Source organism: Ambystoma mexicanum, chromosome 1q (genome assembly GCF_040938575.1).
Source record: "Ambystoma mexicanum isolate Mex_15411 chromosome 1q, UKY_AmexF1_1, whole genome shotgun sequence".
Lineage (NCBI taxonomy): Eukaryota > Metazoa > Chordata > Amphibia > Caudata > Ambystomatidae > Ambystoma > Ambystoma mexicanum.
The window spans coordinates 255,171,715-255,194,993 of record NC_090922.1 but is presented as its reverse complement, the minus strand read 5'-3'; the positions used below and the strand labels follow the sequence as shown (position 1 = coordinate 255,194,993).

Below are 23,279 nucleotides of genomic sequence, written 5' to 3'. Positions count from 1 at the left end.
CAGAACCAGGCTACCTTGTATATTCTAGGCCATGGGCTACTGAAAAAATTAGCGGGGTAAAACAACACACATGGCATTCTTATTGCTTTGGTTCACAGATTGGTTTGAGGTGTTTGGCACTGGCCCCACACCTGGTGCAGATAGTCGACTCGTAGGTGGAAATGGATGCCCGGCGGTTCCGGGGACTAAGGACACAAAATGCTGGGTCGTCATTTTCGATTCAGGTGGCTGTCATGGCAGCCGCCTGATTCCGCCATTGCTCACTCCATCCTCGCATATTCCTCTCCTGCTGCACCTGGACTTCTTGATCACTGAGATCAGGGTAAGTGGAGGTTTGAGGCCCACGCTGCGGGCCAGAAGCACAGACTGAGAATTCCCTGGATTGACTGTTTCGGGCTTATGATTTGCGATTGTGATCTCGGTTTGCTGGCACCAAGAGTTCTATGGGGAATAATGCACTTTTACTTTCTTAAAATATGGCCGATTTTTTGGTGCCTACTTAGACGGTGAAAAAGGTCCTGAGGAATCTTGTGGTCAGCATAGTAACTGATATTTTTTATATTTATAATACTTGTACGTCTCCTTAGGTTTTGCAGGCATTTGATTGGAACATGTCACTCCAGTAATCCCCACAGTCCAGGTGGAGGCGTTGCTTGCATTAATGACTTCTACTTACTGATACAAGCTTGGTGAACTAACATGAAAAATTGATTTGTCGGGAAAATGCTTTGGTCTAGACCTGTTCAGTCACCCTACTCCAACATGCACATCCTACCACTACTCATATGCATGCTAGGCACATTGCTCACAAGCGATCGCAGGCCAGGTCAAGACACCCACGTGTACAACAGCAGCCTTAACTTCAACACCGTAGACCTCCTACTTAGGCGCTCCCAAGACCCCACGTTAGCAGCCATGCACCCCACTACACTGCACTCCAGACTATTCAGACTAAGGATCCCCACTCAGCCTATGAACCTTGCCACCATACACCCTCCTCTATCTCACTCAGAAATAAGGATCTAGGACCACCCGCAAAATGAACGCCAATCACATTTGCCCAACTAACTCCACCACTAGCAGCACTAAGGTGCGGCACCAGACTCCCTCCCACAAGAATACTAAACAATCCTCCTCTCCTCTTAAATCACAAATCAAAGAACATACTAAAACTAACCACCAACAGATTCACTACAAATGCGGCCTACTCAATGTTCGCTCACTCAATGCTCATGCGCTAGAAGTCACTGATCTTATCACCATTCAAGATTTAGACATAATTGCCATCACGGAAACCTGGCTCCACGAAGCCTCCGGCCCAGCCATCACAATCGCACTTCCCAAAGGTTACTCTATCCTCAGACAGGACAGGCCAGCCAAAACAGGAGGAGGAGTTGCCCTTATATTCAAAGAGAGCATATCTATCAGACCTATACCCCACCAGGAAGAAGGAAAGGTGGACATACTATCCGCCAAAATAGCCTTATCACCTAATAGTACCATAAATATACATGTGGTTTACTGCCCTCCAGGAACTCCGTCAGACTTCTTAGGACAAGTTACCCACCTTCTAGGAAACAATATAATAAAATCCACCAAAACGCTACTCCTAGGCGACATCAATCTAGGTTTCAACGACGCCAATGACAAAACCGCCACATCCTTCACGAAGGACCTTAGTGACCTTGGCTTCTCTCAGAAAGTCACTTCTCACACACATGCAAAAGGTCGCATCTTAGCCACAACTGCGACACAAACATGGTTTCCAATACTGCCCTCCCATGGACAGACCATAAATGCCTGCTATTCACCATCCCCATAACGCCATGCCCTAAGCCCACCACTACAGCACCGGCCACAGTAGCCAGAAGCGCAAAAAAACTCACTGCAGAGAACATCATTGCCTATCTCAACCTCCTGTGCCTAGCACCTCCATTCTCTCCCGACCCTGTCACACTAGCGGAACTATTCAGAGACACATTAACTAACGGCATCAACACAGTCGTCCCGCTAGAAAACAAAAAAGAAAAGAAATCCTTCCACTCCAATTCGTGGTTCACAGAAGAGCTCCTTAACCTGCGCAACTCCAAACGGCAGGCACTAAAAACTTGGCAGGTTAACCCCTGTGACACCACTAAAGATATCTTCCGAACCATTGCAAAAAAATACAAAGAATCTATATTCAAAGCCAAATCAGAATCCTACAACAATAGAATCTCATCAGCCAACTCACACTCCAAAGAGCTATTTACCATCTTTAAAGAATTAACTGTACCGCCCACCTGCATGGACAAAATCGTTAAAGATGCAGCCTGGTGCTCCAGCATACAAGCTACCATGCTAAATAAAATAGACCTCCTGCAGAACAAAATCTCTGACCATTACAAAGCATTACCTAAACAGAAGCACCAGAAGCAAACCCACCACAAGCGTTCAGGCAACATCCATCCCAACTTCTCCTTCTCTGAAATATCTGAGACAGATGTCTTAGACATCTTAAAACATCTCAAACCATCGCTATGCAAGGGCGACGTATGCCCCCCAAAAATTATCAAAGAATGTGTGGAGCAGCTCGTTCCACTAATCACCGCCTTCATAAATGCCTCATTCAAAACAGGTATAGTCCCCAACTGCCTCAAAGAGGCATGGGTACGTCCACTCCTAAAAAAACCTACTCTAGATCCCTCCCAACCCAATAATTATAGACCAATTACAACCATCCCATTTCTTCTTAAAATATTAGACAAGGCTGCCCACTGGAAAATCCAACTGTACCTCGAAACCAACTCCATCCTTGGTAAGAGACAATCCGGGTTCCGTAAAGGACACGGAACGGAAACCGCCTTACTAGATCTGAAAAACCAAATCACCTCCATCCTTGACACGTGTAAGCCTGCCTTACTCCTGCTCCTACACCTCTCAGCAGCGTTTGATCTAGTTGACAATAACACCCTCACCAACCACCTCACGAATGCTGCACATTTCTCCAATCACGCAGCAACATGGATCATGTCCTTCCTACAAGGCAGAGCCATGAAAGTGTCTCCAATATAGCAAACGCTGAACCCACTATCATACACTGTGATGTTCCCCAGGGATCCTGCACTGCCCCTATGCTTTACAATCTATTTACTAAGCCTCTCTTTGATAAAGTGGATGCACTTGGGATCACATACACAAACTATGCTGATGATACCCAGATGCTCCATCCCCTCACTGGGAGCTATATCAAAGACGCTTCTACCCTTCAAGAAATTTACTCCACAATCCAAGCCTGGATGGCCACCAATGGACTATGCCTCAACGGGGACAAAACTGAAATCCTCATCCTCGGTCAAGAATCCATGCTAGCCGAATTGGATCCATACTATCAAAACTTCTGCATTGACAACTGTATCATCCCAGTCCTTTTGTCAGTTAAAACGCTCGGAGTCCACATGATGCTACTCTATCTATGGATAAACAAGTTAGCGCCATTGTATCAGCCGCCGCTCTGAGTACCAAACTAATCAACGCCATAAAGCCGTTTCTAACAAAAGATAAACCACAATAGGAGCAAAACTGGATTACTGCAATTCCCTCCTAGCGGGGACATAAAAAAAAAACTTAGCCAGACTCCAAACCACTCAAAACAACTCTCTCAGAGCAGCTCTAAGTATTCCCAAAAGAGAGCACATCTCCCAAGCAAGAAAAAACGCTCACTGGCTACCAGTTAAAGACCGAATCGCCTTCAAGATTCTTTCCACCGCACAGAAATGCATCAACCTGACGGCACCCTCTTACTTATCTGACTCTCTAGTCAGATCACAATCCACTAGACCCACTAGACTCGAGTACACCAACCAACTCACAGTGCCACAAATCACCAGGGCCAAGGCAGGAGGTCTAGGTTTCCCATACCTGGCACCTAAACTCTGGAACACGCTACCCACAGCCCTCAGAGCGGAAACCTCGCATCAAGCCTTCCGAAAAAATCTAAAAACTACACTCTTCAACTAGCTGCTAGCGTACTGTACATACATGCGCACTACTATGCTCCCTGCACCTATGCGCTACAAGCTACAATGCTATCTAATTCTGTATGTTTTTACGTGACCACTGTAACTAAGATATGAACCTCTACTGTAACCACCGCCACAATGCCCACGGGCTGCTGTGCGCTTAACAAATGTGAATAAATAAATACATTTCTTTACAACTAGTAAACCATAATTGATGATGACTGTCTCAACTTTTCCCTCCCACCTGCGACCTGTAAACGTTAACTTGTGTGCATGGATACATAATGAATGAACATAACATTGGGCGTCATTACAAGGTCGGCGGTAACCCACCGGTGCTACTGCGGTGCGGACCTCATCACTTCGTTTCCGCCGCCTGATATCCTGTTGCCACTGGGATATTACAAGTCCCAGCGGCCCAGGATGTCAGGTGGCGGGAACTGTCCCCATGCTCGTGGAATCTGATAAGACTCCACGGGAATGGGGACACGGAGGCACTGTTGGTAACGGTGCAGGTGCTTCCATGAAAACCATGCCTGCAGGATGCGTGTTTGTGTAAGGGACCCAGAAATGCCTACATCTTGTTAAAACCAAGAAGAATGGTTTGGGTCAACGTAAATTCTGTAACATCAGAAAATGGTGAGGCAACGTCTTTTGAAATGTACTAACTGGCACACTTGTTTCTGGGGCTGGGAAGACTGATAACCGCTGTGATGAATTGAGGGAATTCGTCCCTTCTTCCCCAGCAGGAGCCCCCCTTGTGAGGCTAGGGAGGGGAGTCCATTCCACAAAACTCTGCCTAGTGGTCGAGGCAAGTGGGACCTCACCGAAAGAGACTCCCAATTTGGGGACAAGCCATTAAGTAATTCCCTGATGGCCTCCAAGTGATGGCTTACATGGACTTATACAATATACCAAACTATTATCAAACCCATGAAGATAACATGAAGTTATATTATGAACAACAAGAAATGGAAGATATCCCTTTAAATTCAAGTCTCCAATAGACTAGAACAAGGAGGCTGTAAAGGGATGCAAGACTAATCAATGAGAGAGAAGAGGCCGAGAGTCGACAGCGAGCAAAGACCTGAGATACACAGGGAAAGCTCCCTGTGCATAACGAAGCAGAACAAGGTGGGGGTCTAGGAGAACACAGAGCCGACATGCGAAAAAGCTGCTGCAGCGCAGAACACGAAACGCTGAGCAACCGACATGCGAAAGAAGAAGAAAGCCAAGCAAGGCAGAGAAGAAAAGGGCAGTGGTGGCGTGGCCATGGAATCAGAGTCATTGGCAGTTTGCCCATACAGCATCACCAAGACCATCCTGGGGAGTAAGCAGCTCCCAACCCGAGTCACAACCCCTGTGATGTCCTAAAGACGAGAACGGCACATCCTGAAAGGAGACGCCATGGAGAGCAAGCCACAGAGTGGCAACGAGAAGTGAAGAGAATCCAAGAGCCTGCAGGTACCTCCAACGTTTCCCTGGAAAACAGAAGGTAAAATTAGGAATGGCAATAACTGCAAACAAAGCAGGGATTCATAAGTTATGCAAAACTTGCACAAGTACTAATGGGACAACTATTGGAAATAATCCAGTGAAACAACTGTTTGAATGAGATCAGATGAAATACTAAAACCATAGAGTGAGAAAGAAATAACTTTGGAGGCTTATCACTTTGGGGAAAAAGGGAAGGCCCACCCATATCTCGAAGATAAGAAAGAGAGCACAAGAAAGACATTTGGGGAGAACAAACCTGTGAAGCCAGTAAGCCCAAACCCATATATGAAACTGCACCCTGGGAATGGAGGAATTGTAATTGGAACTTGAACTACTATAAAAGAGGGGAGAAGAGTGTAACAGAGATTCAGGAAACCTAAAATAGGGAGAAAAGGAACCCAAATAGACTCAAGATGACAAGGAAGAATAATGACCAGGGAAGTAACTGTTTGTTAAAAGAACTGCAGAACCTGATACAGTAATTGACAAGATACTATTTGCATATGATCCACTGTAAGCAGTAAGAGGAGTGAGAAGAAACCTGTGACAAAACACGAGCACCAGGAGAAGAGTCATGCTCCTGACATTAGTTAGTCATAATAGTGGTAGGGTCAAATAGCTTAGATTGGGACACAGAACAGATCTGTTTTTGGACATTCATCCTAACTGGCGAGCACCTTAGCTAGAGAGATAGGCAGGGAACACACCATAGTTATAGGGAGAGATAGGCCTTATTTTACTTTAAATAAACCTCACAATAAGAACCTGCCTTCACCGTGGCGGTGTCCCCATGACCCTCCACACCGCACACCATGGAAAAGAAGTTTGAAAAGGGGAGGTTTCTGAGGTGGAAAAGACCTAACGAGTTCTGAGGAGAGAAACCATTGTAACATTTGTTTTGTATGGGGAAGATCCCATTTTTATTTTGAGTTGCCCAATCTTATAAGTACTCCACTAGTAAAGATAGTGAGCTCTGACATATGATCTTGGTTTCCTTCTTGATCAAAGGTGTAACCCTGTGACAGTAACATGGTTGTGGTGGTCCCCCAACTGTGTTGTAGACCTCACATAGTGGTCATGACTATTCAATAGCTTGGGATATAGACTCATAATTCTCTGCATGATTGCTTATCTTTCGATAATTAAAGAGTGATCATTATAGGCCACCAGGGGGTGGACTAATGACTAGTCTACATTAGCGTGCTCTCCCAACCCGGGCCCGAGAAAGTTGGGTCAGCCCCCACTTCTTGCCCCACAAGGGCCCTGCTGAGACTCAAAAGGAGGTTAAGACCCCAGCCACACGCTGACCGAAGAGTAAAAGAAAATGCTAAGGGGAACCCTGAGAAGGGCACTGCTGTGGCCGTACAGAGACCACAGCTCTCCCTCTTGCCTGGGCCACACAGGGACTGGTGCACGGCCTAGCCCACATGTGGATTGGGAAGCCTGGTGTGGGACTGAAGAGGTGGGGGCACCCTGCTGGCCATGGCCCGCTCTGCCCCCCCCACATCACCTGAAATCGTCTCTGGAGAGGTGAGGAGCTGGTGAGGGGTGGCCAGCCACCCACCTGGCGGGGTTGAGGCATCCCTGGAGTGCCACCCATAGCGACGGAGGAGAGGGAAGCAGCGGTAGGCGGGATTCTGTCTACACGCCCTCAGAGCGGAGCAAGACTGCAGTATTCGTTTGGGATAGAGAGTTATAATTCTCTGCCCGATTGATTATCTTTCTGTAATTAAGGAGTGATCACTATAGGCCACCAAGGGGCGCGCTGATGACTAGTCTACATTAGCGTGCTCTCCTGACCCGGGCCCGAGAAAGTTGGGTCAGCTCTCATTTCTTGCCCCCCTCCCGGGCCCTGCTGAGACTCGATAGGAGGTGAAGACCCTCGCCACACGCTGACCGAAGAGCGAAAGAAAACGCTGAGGGGAACCCTGAGAATGGCACTTCTGTAGCTGTATGGAGACCGCAGCTCTCCCTCTTGCCTGGGTCACAGAGGGACTGGCACACTGTTCTAGCCGAAATGTGGATTGGGGAGCCTAGTGTGGGACTGAAGAGGTGGGGGTACCCTCTGGCCGTGGCCCACTCTGCCCCCCCATATCACCTGAAATCGGCTGTGGAGAGGTGAGGAGCTGGTGGGGGGTGGCCGGCCACCCACCCGGCGGGGTTGGGGCATCCCTGGAGTGCCGCCCGTAGCGACGTAGGAGAGGGAAGTAGAGGTGGCCGGGATTCCGTCAACAACGCCCACGGAGCAGAGCAAGCCTGAAGTATTCGTTGCAAGCCTGAAAGTAAAGGCACCCGAGAAGATTCCCAGTGTCGCAGCTGCCGAAGTGAACAAACGGTGGAAAGGCTCTCATGAGGTCTCCTGATATAACGCCACCCAGGTACGGAAGAGGTACTCAAGGAAACGGGATGCATTTTCCCCCGCCGATGACCCATTGTAAGACAGCTGAAGCCGGATAGCATACATCTGGAAAGGGACCAAGCACCAGGAAACGCTTGTGAAGGCATTTAAACGCCCTTTTCGCTACGGTAGTGTCACATAGCCCGTGTCAGGTTCCCTTACTTAACATGTCGCGCCTTGAAACACTTGTTTATAGGCGTGTTTTAAATGCCATATCATACCATTGTCAGTTTTCAGGTAATTAGATATAGGAGCCATGATTATAGATAGTTCTAGTGAATTTACCTTAACTATCATAGCAGACATCTGATTCTGGCCCAATGCAAAAAGGAGTGGCAGCTGAACCGCAGTGATTGGCTGGGAATCCTGTGAGGTAAGTTAGAACCTTGGAAAGGGGTTAAAACTGCCTTTCATTCAAGCCAGAGACCTGAGAGGATATAACTGAAGTGAGCTCACAAGAATTTGAAGACTAGAGAAGACAACAGTTATCCAGTGTGTATGCAGAGAAGAAGTTATATCTAAGATAAGTGCCAGCAAAGGAAGATATTTTTTTTAAAAGAAATATATTATAACTACAGTAATGAAATGAATACAGTTATTTGAGGTTCAGCAACATCATTACAAAGTTAACTATCAATGAAAGTTAAATTAACTGCTTAAAGGAGTGGAAGTTTAAAACTGTTATTTCAGCTGTGTCACAAGGGCGTGTCCAGAGCAGCTGATTGAGGCTTAGGGCGCATTCATTGCGCATTCAAAGGCCTTGCACGTGTGTTCTAACAGCAGTAAGCCTTGCGCACGTTAAATCTAATGTAAATAGTTGTATGTTCTTTTTGTTTAAGACCGCTCAGCAAAGGGTCTATTTAATGGTACGCGGGTATCCTGAATTACTTTGCGAAGTTTAACGAAAAGACTGCGCTTCAAAGAGTCTTTCCTTCGTGCACGCGAACGTTATTAGCTTCACTCACATAGAGTAAAGCACCTTACGTTGTCCCGTAGGTCAACAGGAAATCTATTATAACTGCGTGTGAGCCCCGGTCTCACTAGTGACAATCAGCTGTTCTCCCGGAGCATCGTTCGGAAAAAATATATTCTTCCATGTCAATTTCTTAGCACACAATGGCAGTCAGAGATAAAGCAGTGTTGGAAATAGGATTTGTTCATTTGTTTAAATCCGTGAGCGAAATAGCCACAGATCTGGAAGCCTAAACAGGAGATTCTTTCATGAAACTTCACAACGTGGTACAAGCTATGAACTCAAGTCATTAAAAATATGTCAGCCTTTTTCTTTTATATTAAAACTATTTGAAGAGACTTTGCAAAAAGATTTGAAATAAATACCAGAGAGCAAAAGAAAGGAGCATTTAAGCCACAAGCTTTTCAAGACTCACAATTCTGAATTCCCTTCCAGTAAAGTGAGACTCTTGAATTGAGCAGCCTGATTACAGAGAGAAGAAATATTAGAAAGTGAATTTCGACAACTAACGAATGTTGGCTATTCATAGCTCTACAGTAAGTGAGCAGAAGAGCAGTCAGAGAAATCCTAACCAAGAGGACATTCTAGCTATGGGCGTAGGTAGTCAGGTTAGGTTGGGAGTTAGAGGTTCATATTAAGGTATGAGTTAGATGTTCAAGGTTTATAACCAAGCTATTTGAAATGCAGGTGGTGCATCAACAAAGAGACAGAGGACCTGAAGTAGAAGGCTGTTGAAGGACACCTGACCGTTTGTTGTTTTATCTACTTCCCCTTTCCCCCCCGGCCTGGTTAGTTCAGTAGTTTTATTCAAGATTAACTGCTGAGGATACCAGATTTGGGGGTCTGGAGGACTTAGCATCTGCTCCTGCAGGAAGACATAGCTGGGAACCTGATAGCGTGATTGGGGACTCACACTACTCCACCAGGCCCTTGGGCTGCTACTTTTTGCCCTCCCGCCACCTGGTTCCCAAGAACTCCCAGCAGGACATTGAGGGAGGTAGTGTTGACCTCTGCATTGGCAATCCGGGCAACAAGGGACTGGGCACGTGGGAGCCGTACGGTCAGCCCTACTCTGCCTGCTTGCTGGTGCCTGAGAGTGCCTGGCCCCCTCACTGACTGCGAGCGACTTTAGAGGAGATCAGTCCAAGGACAGAGGGGCGCTGGTGGCATTTTGAACTCCTGTCCTGCCTACTGGAAGGTATACAGAGGACTCCTCTTAGAGAGCCGGCATTACACACGTGCAGCCTCCCGGAGACCCACGCGACTCCTTATCACTGTAGAGGAGGTTTGCACCAACTGCACTGGGGGGCTTCACGTGGGCCCCCGCCCCCTGTTCTGAGGACAAGCTACCCTTTCCTCGAACATCCTCACAAAAACACTGAGAACCTACGTGAACAGGATCAGCAGACCCAGACGTCACCCCGCAACACAAAGTGTTATTCCTGGGAGCACCGCTGGGGCCCTGCAGCCTTAGGATCCCAGGACCGTATAAGGAACCGTACTGATAGGGCAAACAGAGCCCCCAAAGATAGTCTGGGTACCACCGGACACCGGGAGCAGCAGGAATTCGGTGGAAGCATAGGGAAATGTGGGCCCCCTTGACTGGGGCCTGTGCCCGCCTCCCCCACTTGAAGACAGGCTGGGGGAGTCTGTACAAATGTGGAATGCGGGCAGGATATTAGACAGCTGTGGTGGTCCCGTTGGGGTGCATGGCCCCACGACAAGCGATTGATTGAGGGCACTGCTTCATTGGAGGGCCAAAGTGGGACTCCACCAGTATGTGCACACTCAAGGAGTGCCTGAGTGCAACTCTGGACAGTCCTCCCGAAAACAGTCGACACCCGGTGGGCCTTCCATCATAAGGGAACAAGGGAACAGGAAAGATATCTCTCTGCTCAGGAGACACCAACGGTCCTCAGGTGAACAAACGGGGTGGGGAGACAGCTTAAGGACCCAAGGGCTAGACTAGCGAATTTTAGATACATACGAAGGACGGACATAGAAGGCCTGGTAAAAACAGGCATTATGTCGCCGGGCAATGAGGAATCAGCGGCGACAAAAATGGATGTTGCAGCTCTTATGGAGGAGATTATGAATATGAGAGCAGACATTGGTGGAAGAGTGGATAAGATCACTCAAAGGATTGACAAGATAGAGACCCAGATGCACATTCACCTTTTTGGAGGTTCAGAGGAGAGAGGAGGAGATACTACTTAAAACGGATGAGCTTGAAAATCGGAAGAGGCGAAAAAACGACCTCCGAATTTTTGGGATTCCGGAGAGTGAGGGGGAGACCGAGGTGGACCGGAGGAGAAACCTGTACAAGATCACGAAATTCATTTTTGATAATGGCTCAGTGGACGAAGCTAAGATTAAAAGGATCCATAGGGCAGGGGGAACAACAGGTGGTCCCAGATCAGTCCTGGCCGGCTTCCACAATTATGGTGACAGGCTGCAGATCCTTGAAAGGGCGAGAACAAAGGGACCGGTGCCATATGGTTCCGCAAGGATCACAGTCTTTCAAGATCATTTTTCGATCACTCACACAAGGAGACGTCTCTGCTCGCCCCTCACCAAGTGGCTCAATGAGAAGGGTGTGCGATACAGGTGGGGGTTCCCTTTCACCCTTTCCTCTAAATTGAGGGCCACAAATACCAGCTTTCCACAGTGGAGGAAACACACAGGATCACCAGGGAGCTTACGGGCATGGAGGAGACACTGCATACTTCGAGGGAAAACAACGAGGGTCGCTGGCAGCAGAAAGGTCCGAGAAGAAGACGTATCCCGGGTTTCCGGAAATACAGGAAGCTGGGGACCCTGCTGGGGGCTCAACCTTATCCCTATATCAACCCCCGGTTCAGTGAGCAGCTAAATGGTGAAATGGTTAACACTCACAAAGGGACTTGGCGGGAGTCCAGGAACTGAGATTTTGTGGATTGCACTGAGTTGTTTTCTAAATGTCAATTTAAGGGGATCTTCTAAACTGGGAGACCAAGGTTGGTTCTATCGGGAGATCAGCGGGGGAGGGAAGGGGGGTAGGGGGGGGAATTTGTTTGTTAAGACTGGGCCCGGGTGTCCGGGAGTTCTGGTGGTTCGGTTCTAACCTGGTGCCTTTTCCCAGGAGGGACCGGACACCCAAAAAGGTGGGGGACTGGGGGGAGGGGGAAGGATGGGGGGGGTGGGGAGGGAGAAGGGGGGATACCATTGGTACAGGTCCTACTCCTTAGTTTACAACTTCATTGAACAGCTTATTCGGAAGTCTGCTTCCCTTGTGGGTGGCAAGAATTGAGACTCCCAATAGGGATATCGCGATGGCTATAGCTCAAGGGACCCCCAGAGGGGAAGCGATGAAAGTGGGCACCCTCAATGTCAAAGGGCTTAATTCGCCCACAAAAAGGTCACTAGTAGCAAGGGAGTTCCGGAGATCAGACTGCACATACTGTTACTGCCGGACAATAGATTCTCGAGGGGGGAGTAGAGGAGGATCACAAGTGAGCAGATAGGCACCAAATATTCGAGCTCAGGTCCACTGAAGAAGGCAGGAGTGGGGATCTTGGTGAACAGAATGCTAAGAATGGAAATCACTAGGATTTGTTTGGATGTTGAGGGCCGGGCCTTGGTGGTCTAGGGTAACATAAGGGGAGTGCGGTTCTCATTTGCAACAGTCTACTCCCCAAACCAGGGTCAGCTAAAATTTGTGAAGAATGTGCTAGCAAAGATACTGGTGGAGAGCATGGGCCACCTCATCACTGGGGGGACTTCAATATATGGGCTGATAAGGAACTATTGAGGCAGACATTACAGGAGGCGGAAAAGGACTTGCCGGTACCTGGACACTGAATTCCAGGAAGCACTTGTGGGCTATGGGTTGAGAGATATATGGAGAACTTCTACCCCAGTGAGAGGGGATGAACTTTTTTCATTCACCCCCGCACGGTACATATACCAGAATAGACTTCATGTACATATCAAGGCAATTGTGGGGAGAGGCGACAGACTCAGAGATTACCCCGATTACGTGGACTGACCATGATATGGTCACAGTTGAACTCCAATGGCGGGAAATCATACCCAAGGGGACGGAGTGGAGGTGTAACGAATCACTTTGGAAGGACCCCTTATTTCACACAGAGTTGAGTCTGGAGATTAGGGAATACTTCAAAACAAATCATACTGGGGAGGTCGCGAGAGACATTGTATTGGAGGCGGGAAAGGCCACGTGGAGAGGGTTTCTAATCAGAGAAGGGGCGAGTAGAAAGAGGGAACAGGCATTAATTGAAGGTAGGAGGATGACCCTGACTGGTACCTCGCAGAGACTCATCTACCTAAACTCTCCCACACAGAATCAGAAGCATTAAACTCGCCCATAACTGAAGACGAAGTCAGGAGAGCAGTGGGTAGATTACCACTGGGTAAGGCCCCCAGGGGAGGACGGATATACGGCAGGGTTTTATAAGTCCTTGCTCCCAGCACTGTTACCATTCATGAAGGAATTGTTCAATGAAATACTAAATACGGGGAAGGCCCCGGCATCATTCGGGAGGACACTCATTACAGTAATACACAAGGAAGGTAGGGACCCTCGGGGATGCGCTTCCTACCACTCGATTTCCCTATTGAACGTAGTCGCGAAAAATATACACACGGATCGTGGCGACCAGACTGGAGGGGTATATGTTGGCACTAATCCACCCGGATCAGGTTGGATTTATTAAGGGCAGACAGGGGGTGGATACAATGCAGAAGACCCTTTACATGATTCATGCATCCCTTGACATGCTTGGGGACCCCAAGCCTTCTATCACTCGACGCCGAGAAGGCATTTGATAGGGTGGAGCAGAGATTTCTCAAGGCTGCCCTCGCAAAATTCAGTATTGGGGGGGAACCTTCTCGGGGGTATACTGCCCATCTATCAATCCCCCAGCGCGTGTGTTATGGGGAACGCAGGATACTCCTGTTGCTTTAAATTGGGGAGAGGAACGAGGCAGGGCTGCCCTCTATCCCCGATAGTGTTTGCACTCTCGATAGAACCTATAGCCCAAAGTATTAGGGACCACCCAGGGGTGGCAGATTCCAGGTCAGGGTTGGAACATAAAACAGCATTATATGCTGACGATATGCTCCTGTACGTTAGGAATCCACTGCAATCCATACCGGTGGCGCTCTCATTGATCGAGCAATACGGCCAGGGAGCTGGACTAAAAATGAACATGCCTAAATCAGTGCTTTTCTCCCTAGATCAGAAAAGAGATGTGGAAATAGAAAGGTTCACGCCATTGGGGATGCAGATAAGTCTGTATAAGATTAAATACTTGGGCATAAATGTAACAAGAACTTGTGGGGAACTATTTGAGGCAAACTCCCCCCCGCTCCCTGATAAATAAAATGAAGGAAGATTGCTTTAAGTGGCGTAAACTAACTATATCCTAGTTGGGCCATGTCAATGCACTCAAAATGGTGGTTCTCTCCAGAGTTCTTTATGTGTTCCAGATGCTTCACATTCGCATTCCGGAGGGGTTCTTTAGAGAGATCTTGTATTCCATCTCACGTTTTTTATGCCGGGGAAAGAGGGCACGGATCCACAGGGCGAGACTGGTATTACCAAAAGAAAAAGGGGGGGACCTCCTGGAGATTAAGTTATATTACCAGGCTGTGCAGCTCAGAATCCTCATACCTCATCTTCGATCTCAACGTGACCTGCAGTGGGTCGTGCTGGATAATTTATTGCTGCACCCTGCAACGGTAGGAGAGTGATTATGGGTCCCTAGAAATAGAATCCCAATGAGGATTCATGATCACCCTATTGTTGGTACCTTGTGGGATATGTGGCGACCCACAAAGGGGGAGGGGGTTTCGGGGGTCACTACATGGCCCTCCCCGCTGGGACATCTATGGGTCCCGGGGGTGCAGGACATGATACCAAACCCGGAAAGATTTCAGAAATGGTACGAAGCCGGGCTTGGGAGGATAGGTCAACTTTGGAAAGGGGGTAATTTCATCTCCATAATGGATTTGGATGAGGCATTGGCAATAGGCACGCTCTCTGTATTCACTTATCTACAGTTGAAAGGGGCCCTCACAGGGGCGCACCTGAGGGAAAAGAAACAAAGGGACCTTGCGCCCTTTGAATCGCTTTTAGATAAAAGGACAGGAATGAGGGGGTTGATCTCGGCCATGTATGGGGCTTTGGTTGGGTGGGTTATGGGATCCACTGATAAACTAAGGGAGCGTTGGGGGCGTGACTTGGGGACCAACATTGAAACTGACCTATGGGACAGACCGTGCTGGGGCGTAGCGCAGACATCAATCTCACGCCAATATAAACTCCACTCCATTAAACTACTCCATAGATTGCACTACGACCCAGTCAGACTCAATAGGATGTTCCCTAATACAAGTCCCAAGTGTTGGAGGGGGTGCGAGAGGAATGCTGATTACCGGCATATGTGGTGGGACTACCCCAGGGTGCAGGTCTTTTGGGACGAGGTCCTTGGGTGGATAAAAGACATATGGAATTGCACGGATGAAATCTCCCCTAATGGTTTTGGTTGGGATTGAGGAGGAGGAGGGGGAATACACAAGGCTCCCCAAAATGGTTGCATTGTTGCCCTTAGCTGCAAGGGCATGCATAGCGACCAAATGGAAGAACGAGACCCCCCTTGCAAGAGTGAATGGATTAATGTTGCTAGGAACCTGTATGTAATGGAGAGAATTGCGGCAGGCCTTCATGGCCTTGGGGGCCCTTTTGAGATGGAATGGGCCGAGTTCATTGAGAAACATGTGAACCAGGATCTGCAGTCCTCAAATACTGGACTTTGAGATGTCCGGTGGAGGGAAGGTGGGGCTGGGATAATCAAGGACCTACTTGTGCCAAGGACCATATTATACAGACTTTAAGGGGGTGCTCACCTAGGAACACACGTTAAATTGTGGAGTTGAAAAATTGAGGTGCCAATGTGATAGGAGGGGCTAAAAGGCGGACTTAAAGACTTTAATTCTTGATGTGTCAAGGGCTTGGAGAAACAAAGCTGTGCTACGTGTATAGTAGGGGGAAGTACCAATGGGGGGTCTATCAGGGGGTGGGGAGTTTAGTTCATGTTGTTCAAAGTTTTGTGCCCTTGGGGCTCCAGTGAATTCCAGCACCTCCGGAATGTGTGTTATATATTGTGATGTGGTTTAAATCTTCATTCCTTTTTGACTTGTTACACTGTAGCCGGTGACACTCCACACACTTCTTCTATACAGTGTGGGCCTTAATGGCTCGAAAACCTCGACGAAAGGAGAGTTAAGGAAACTAGGAATCCCTGTTTCTGCTCTGCAGGCAGAATATGCAGCCCATGGGCCAGAGCAAGCATTTCAGTACTACCATAAAAGACTGTTGGTTCCTGCCTCCTGATGCCAGGATCCACAGAACAGCTGGACTCCTAATGAAGTGGAACCAGTTAAAGTAAGATGCATTTACAAAATGTAGGTTTGGTGAATTAGTAGATACAAAATCAAACTAGGAAAAACAGCCACAAGAAAGTGAAGTCCGTTACTTCTATAAAGGTTTGTATGAAACGGCCACAAACATTGCTATGCATTGGTCCATGCATAACAATGTGAGAACAGCTACCCTGAAACTTAAGTGGAAGGAGGGATGTATAAAAAATACTTTTCTTTAGTAGCTTAACATCCCTTAACGTGCAGTCCATTGTCACCCAATTTGTGCTTTTTGCAGAGCAAAATATCTTGAATTATTACATGGAGAGAACATTAGAAATTAGAGCAATATTACAAGTCAGGAGAGTCAATTTGTATGATAAGGACATAACTTAAATAGGTGCATGGCATATAAGCAGAGGAATAATTGCAGAAGAGCTTTCTTTAAATAACAAAAGTATTAAAAAAACGAACTTGAGTTGTACGACTTATTTAATGGGACTTTTAAATCTTTGAGGAACAGGTTTATGCTTTTACCCTATCTTGTGAGAAATCTATCCAGGGATTACACCAGATAAAGTATTTTGTAACTGAAACTGGGGGTTAATTGGCAATAACTGGTGCATAGCCAAATTATTTTTGACATCTTATGTCTCATATCATATATTTGCATTTTAATTCTGGTGGATAAAGCAATTCCAAACCATTTTAGCTTGACTGCTTCATTCAAAAAACATCTGCTCACCTGAATGTGTCTCCAGGCATTTGCTTTCGCCTGTTTTTGGATCATCGATGTCCTGCGATTCCTCCTCTTTAACTACTACCAGCAAATCAGACAACATATCGATATCACCTGGAAACAAATAGAAATTGTTGAGGAGCGAAAGTTAAAGGGTACATCCACCTTCTGCAGAGCACATAACACAAAGCATGATCGAGAGTTTAACGATCTGTTGAGCTTTATGTCAATAGTTATGTAGTAAGAATAAGATACTTATCTGTAAGTGAAGTTCTTCAGTATTGTTATTTTTCATACATTCACCTGTTTCGAATAAGTCCCAGCTGCAAGATTGGAAAGCCTTGTTACAAATGAATGCCAAAGCAGTGATAAACGTTTTACTTATACCCCATCCACTTAATTTCAGTCCTTTTCCTCTGATCCAAACAGGAAGAGAGCCTTAAGCTTCACTCAGGCAAGTCATCATTTTAAAATGTGCAAGAAAGAAGTCGTGGTACATGCAAGCATATACAACGTGGACAGCCTTGCTGTGGACGGAAGTGAGTCACATGCAAATCTATAAAAGATACCAGCGATGGAGGACTATGTTACAGGTAAGTGACTAATTCTTCTCACACAGGGCGTCATTAGGAGTTCAGCAGTAACCCGCTGGTGCTTCTGGCGGGTTGCCGCCAAACTCGTAACACTGTTTCTGCCGCCTGATATCCCAGTACCACCGGGACATTACAAGTCTGGGCGGCCCGGGATGTCAGGCGGCAGAAAGTGTAAGTCCCCATTCCCCTGGAGTCCGATAGGACTCTACGGGAATGGGGACACGGAAACACTGGCACCATTGCTAACAGTGCCAGTGTTTCAGTGAAAACCATGCCTGCAGGGGTGGTGCCCCCAGCAGGTCAAACCTGCTGGGAGAAAATGCCCCTGCAGGCATACTTGTAGCCCAGTGGTCCGTAAAGGGTTCCGGTATGCTGCTACTGGCACCCTTGTTTCCAGACCGCCAGACTTGGAATGAGGCCCACAATGTACCTTTCATAGATTAACATGATTTAGATAGAATGCAAAGCAGTTAATGCACACGACAGTGACAGAGGCTGGAGGTGCTGAAGGACCACATTAATCCACATCAAAACAATGTTCTTTGAATTAGGAGTGTGAGGAGGATCCCTGATCAACCCTGCCAATCCGAAAGCACATGGCACTGACTTTCTGTCGCTAGATGCATGCGCCCTACAGAAGTACTGACCCGTCCAGCTGGTCATTCATCCCATCTAGATGGAATTGTGACTGATAAATACACTGTTGGTCACGTTATGCCAAATTGGTATTGATCGATCTTCTTCCCCCATTCGCCACAACCTTTTTGACCACACACCACTGAAAATCATCCGGTGTGTGGCTGAACTCACAGAAATGTGCCACCAAAGGAGATGTTAACACCCTGATGTGAATGCAGGATCTGTGGAAGATAATACAAATGTGTACTGGGTGTTTCATTTGCCAACATAATTCTTATCACAAGCACATGTAATGACATACACTACACATGACGTTTTAGAGCTCATAAAGTGGTTCAGTGGTCAATTCTTTCCTCTAGCCTCAAACACAGTAGTTTGCCTGACAGATTGGCCCATTGAACCTGCACCTATAGTGCCCTTTTACCAAAAGTAATCCAAGCGTAGTGCATGTATCATATATCGATGTCACCTCCCTCTTTTTCTCGTGAGGCATGAACTAGTGACTGGCATAGGTGGACTCCCTTTTTGAAAGCAAAAAGCAGTTTTGCCAAAATGGGACCCAAAACCTCTAGAATATGCCAATTACGCACTAGTAGGCTCTACAAGGAGTTGCTCAAATGACAAAAGGTGGTCACACAAAGAAGGCGATTGTTTTCAATTTTGTCTTTAAATTGAAAAAGGGAATGTTTTAGTATCAACAAAATCCAGCAGGAAGCCATGGGTTGTAGGTATGGTGACCTCAACCCTCTTCCCAGAGATCACCAAGATCTGGGCAGCTGCAGAGTGCAAACATTGGAAGAAGATCCTATGAAGCATGTGATAAAGGAGGGCCAAAATCTATCGTGACCAGAAAACATTCCCAGGATTTCTGGAAGGGAGCCAAGACTATGACACTGTTGAAAACTTCAAGGTAACGTATTTTGGTTTACACGTTTTGATAACCAAAATGAAAAATACTGTTCTCTTTTTGTTGCCCATTGTTTGCTTGTTCGGGTGAAGGACATGGAGGAGTCCATCCAACGATCAAGCCCCTTTTAACCAGGTGGACAACCCTATTGATGTGTGTGACCTGTGACCCAACTGCCAGAATCACAAACTCCCCCAACCTCTTCCCTTGCCACAAGGAAGGCGAGGGGTAGAAAACTGGAGGTAGAAAAGGGGAGGATTGGTGCTCTTAATAGTACTTGTGTCATCCAGCAATACAAGAATGTATTCCTTTAAAAGGAGAGTCTTGGTTTATTTTCTGAGGGAAAGGGCAGGTCTGATGTTGATGAGTAGGTCATTCAACCATCTGGGATACTGACACAGAAGGCTTTTTTACAGTGCATGGTGACTGCTTTGTATATGAATAATCTGGCTTTGAAGGAGATGCATCGATGTTGCAGTTTCCAGCGAAATGTGACTTTGAGCATCCATCCAGCTGACTAGGACCAGGGCTTTTAGAGTGGATTGGAGGCTGGTGCCTGCCAGGAGGGTGTTGATTTTCCACATGAGGGATAGTGGTTACCATGCTGTCAAGAGTTTTTTTTGCTATGTGTGTTTGAAGGAGCAGTGGCTTTCTAAGTGGAATGGTGAAGACTTGGTGCAGGGTATATCAGCTGCAGAGAGAATCCATCGAGGTTCATAGCAGGGTTAACCAAAGCTACAGCTAAGTAGCAAGACGTCCACCTTCGTGGGGTTCAGTTTGAGGCAGGTACAAGAAATGTGGGTGCGTTTCAGGATGAGGAATAGTGAATGCGGTTGTTGTGGCTGGCTAGCTAGGTGAGTTCTCAGGGGCTCCATTTAGTGGTTGAAGAGCCGGGGTGATAGGATTGATCCTTGTGGGACTGCAAGAATAACAGGTAGAAATGCTTATCTGGAGGTATTTCTCTTGACAAACTGATGGTGGTCTTCTAGGTAGGAGATGAATAATCAGAGTATGTTTTTTCTGATCCCTGTGCAGTTGTGTGCAGTGTGGTGATGAGGGCTTGATGTTCTACTATGTCAAAGGCTGCAGAGAAATCAGAAATTACCAGGGGGCAAGGAAGTCTATCGATGAGGATGTGGAGTGCATCCTCAACTAATAGAGTGGGGACTGTCTTTGTGATATACCTGATATGAGGCCTATTTGATCGGTCTGAAGGCTGAAGAAGGCAGTTGGCATCAATGGATGCTTGAAGTTGGGTGGCTAAGGTTCTTTCAAGAATTTTGCATAGATAAGGAAGGTGTTATGGGGCAGTAGTAGCTGCCGTATTAAGGTTTCCAAACTTTTTTACAGGGGAGATGCATTTATTCAGGTTTGGTGGAATATGGCAGGTGTTTTCAGTGGCCAACACTTGAGTTTTGAGTGGTCTGAGAAAAGAGGAAGAAAAATATGTGGTGGCTGATAAGTATAGCTTATTCTATCTGTGCAATAGCCCTTACTTTGCCAGATGGAGAAGGGACAGCAGTATTTGGTGTGGTCAATAGGGAATATAGATGCAGATAGTGACCCTGGCATGAAGTTTCAATCCCTTTGTCTAGAATATTTAAGTTGAAGGGGATCTGGCTTCATGGAGGATCCAGAAGCATTCTTCAGAAATGCCTCTGTTGATGAAGCACTAACATTTAGTTTGCAGATTGTTAAAGCCAGAGGCCATGAGTTGTGATGCAGTATCCTTCCCCTTTTCTTTGTATGGAGATGCAGATGAAACTTGAGCTTGATTAGTGCTTTCACGGATAGGTTTAGCAGAGTTGGGTACCAGACCAGCCTTGCCCATGCTTTAGCAATGAGAATCATGTTTCAGGTTGTCCTCTTTAATTTAGATAGAAGCCATGGGACAGTACAAGAATCTCCCCAACCAATTAAAGGTGAACCCATCTGCTACCTACCCCCTTTTGAGGAACATAGTTGCGAACAAGCAACACTTCATGGACACCAGGTGCATCCGCAACAGGAAAGGGCCAAAGATGATTTGAATGCTTAGGATGCAGTCTTCCACATTTAATGGAGTGTCACTCTGTAGAGGACTGCGGGCAAGGACCTGGAGCAGTTTACTGATGCCACAAGTAGAGTCTGTTTCAGCGCTGTAATTGATTACCAGCGATATGCATCGCATGGCCAAAAGCTGAGTTTGAGGCAAGTGGTAGGAAATCAACTTCATGGAGCCGTTCCAAGTTTTGACTGCATGCAAGGAGTCGAATGAATGGTTGGAGAATAAACATCATCTGATATGACATTTATCCATAAAGTTTGTCGGGATTTCTAAAAAGAGGTTGGAGAAGTTTTGTCTCATTTAGGTGGAAAATATTGTGATGACTGGTGCCAGAGAAAATGAGGACACTGTTCTTGCAAGACATCTGGGGCCATTCGCCCGTGGATTGAACATTTTGGCAAGGAAATGTTTTTGAGAGCCTTGTTGAGTATAAGGTGGACATAGAGGAGTTAGGGCATGGTATGAAAACTTTGAGTAAGGACGAGTGGTTTCCATCCCGTAAAAATAACATTGAGACTCAGAAATGTGTGTGGCAATGAGTCTAAACAACCACTGCTCAGATGTGGCATTTTCTCCTGGCATTTGATAGATGTGATAGTGTAGCTAGGAAGGATGAGGACCCATGCAGGCTGGGAGTGTGGACAAAATGAGAGGGTTAAATGAAGACATTGGAGATGTGTTTTAAGTAGTGCACTTGCTCACTCCCTAATTTACCAGAGAGAAAACTGGATGCCAATGAGCCAGGCATGTGTCTTGGGAGAGCTATTGGCCCTTGTGATACTCTAGGGACAGTTCCCATCTGTCTTTTCCCTCAGTGACTTTGGGGAGGATGTTTAACCAATGCCAGATCCACATCAGGAGTATAAGCTATAGCCCCAAGCTATGACGGAATGGCTGTCAGAATAATTAACTAAGGAGCATTTGGGTTTCTGCATGGTGCTTTGAGCTCAGCTTATTTGTGCAACTATAAATAGGCTTGCTGTTTGAGTTAGCTAGTACATGGAAACAGAGATGAATATGGGATTACCGACTAACTTCAATATACTTATTGCAGCTAAATCCACTTTCCCATTGAATGCTTTATATATTAGGACAAATGCCTTAAAGTGCATCATTTATAGAGACAATATAAAAGTGCTGCACTGATCATATATAATCAATTAAATGACACACATGTTTCTTTCTGATTATTATCTGTATCTCTTTGCATACTTGGCTATTAAATATTTTGTTTTATGCTATTTATATTTATTAAGAAATGTCTTTAGATAACTACTGTTTTTGTATTTGGTATGTTTAACATGATAGACTATTTATCTGTACTTCTATGGAACATCATATGTTTCTGAAATAAAGATTATTGAATTTATTTGAGTTAACTGAAGTGTTGTATAGTTGAAGGCCTTGTAGTTGGTAGGTGTGCAATCGGCTGAAGTGGCTATGTGACTGACAGTACTAATTCGGCCAACTAACTGGTTGCACCAATTAAACCAGCTCCAGATGGACAATGCACAGTTGACAAGCTAGTCTTGGGTGTTTGGCTAGTAACCCTTTCCATGCTGGGATTAAGACCTACTTTTAAAAGTAAAAGCAAAATGTGTAGTTCTACTATCGAAGATCCATGATAGGATTCAGACCCTGAATGAAGAGGGGTCAGTTGGCATCTGACTCTGAAGGGGGAAGCCCAGGGCACTGCATTTAACTTGGGGGCCAGGATAGATTTAGCAGCTTGGAGCGACAGTTCTGTCAACAATGAATGCATAACTAAGCATGTGGACTAGGAACAGCCAGTCAGTTCACAGAGCAGGGGCTTGTGGCCAAGCAACCCATGGGAAACCCCATATATCGGTTTTATCTTAACAGCACAGCAAAACAGAGCAAAACAAACAAAGCTTTATCCAGCTAATTTAGTTGGCTTTCATTACTAAGAACGACGTTTAGACATATCACATTTTCTTGGTGGAAATGCGGGTCTCCGTGTGCAATTCCAGGAAGTAATGAAAAATGGCCCCCATGACCAGGCATAGAGCTGCAGATATTATGCAGCACCTATCATTAAGATG

The 23,279-nt window shown here is 46.4% G+C and overlaps 1 protein-coding gene across 7 annotated transcripts in view; it reads right to left on the bottom strand.

Moving 5' to 3' along the window:
* The window catches only part of LOC138527208 (zinc finger protein 718-like), a 561,133-nt gene that overhangs the window by 54,238 nt on the left and 483,616 nt on the right, over positions 1 to 23,279 (bottom strand). For all 7 annotated transcript variants that reach the window (XM_069638322.1, XM_069638323.1, XM_069638321.1 and 4 more), the window contains one exon: positions 17,037 to 17,144. In XM_069638322.1, coding sequence (XP_069494423.1) covers positions 17,037 to 17,144 — 108 coding nt within the window. The remainder of the gene's footprint in view (positions 1 to 17,036; positions 17,145 to 23,279) is intronic.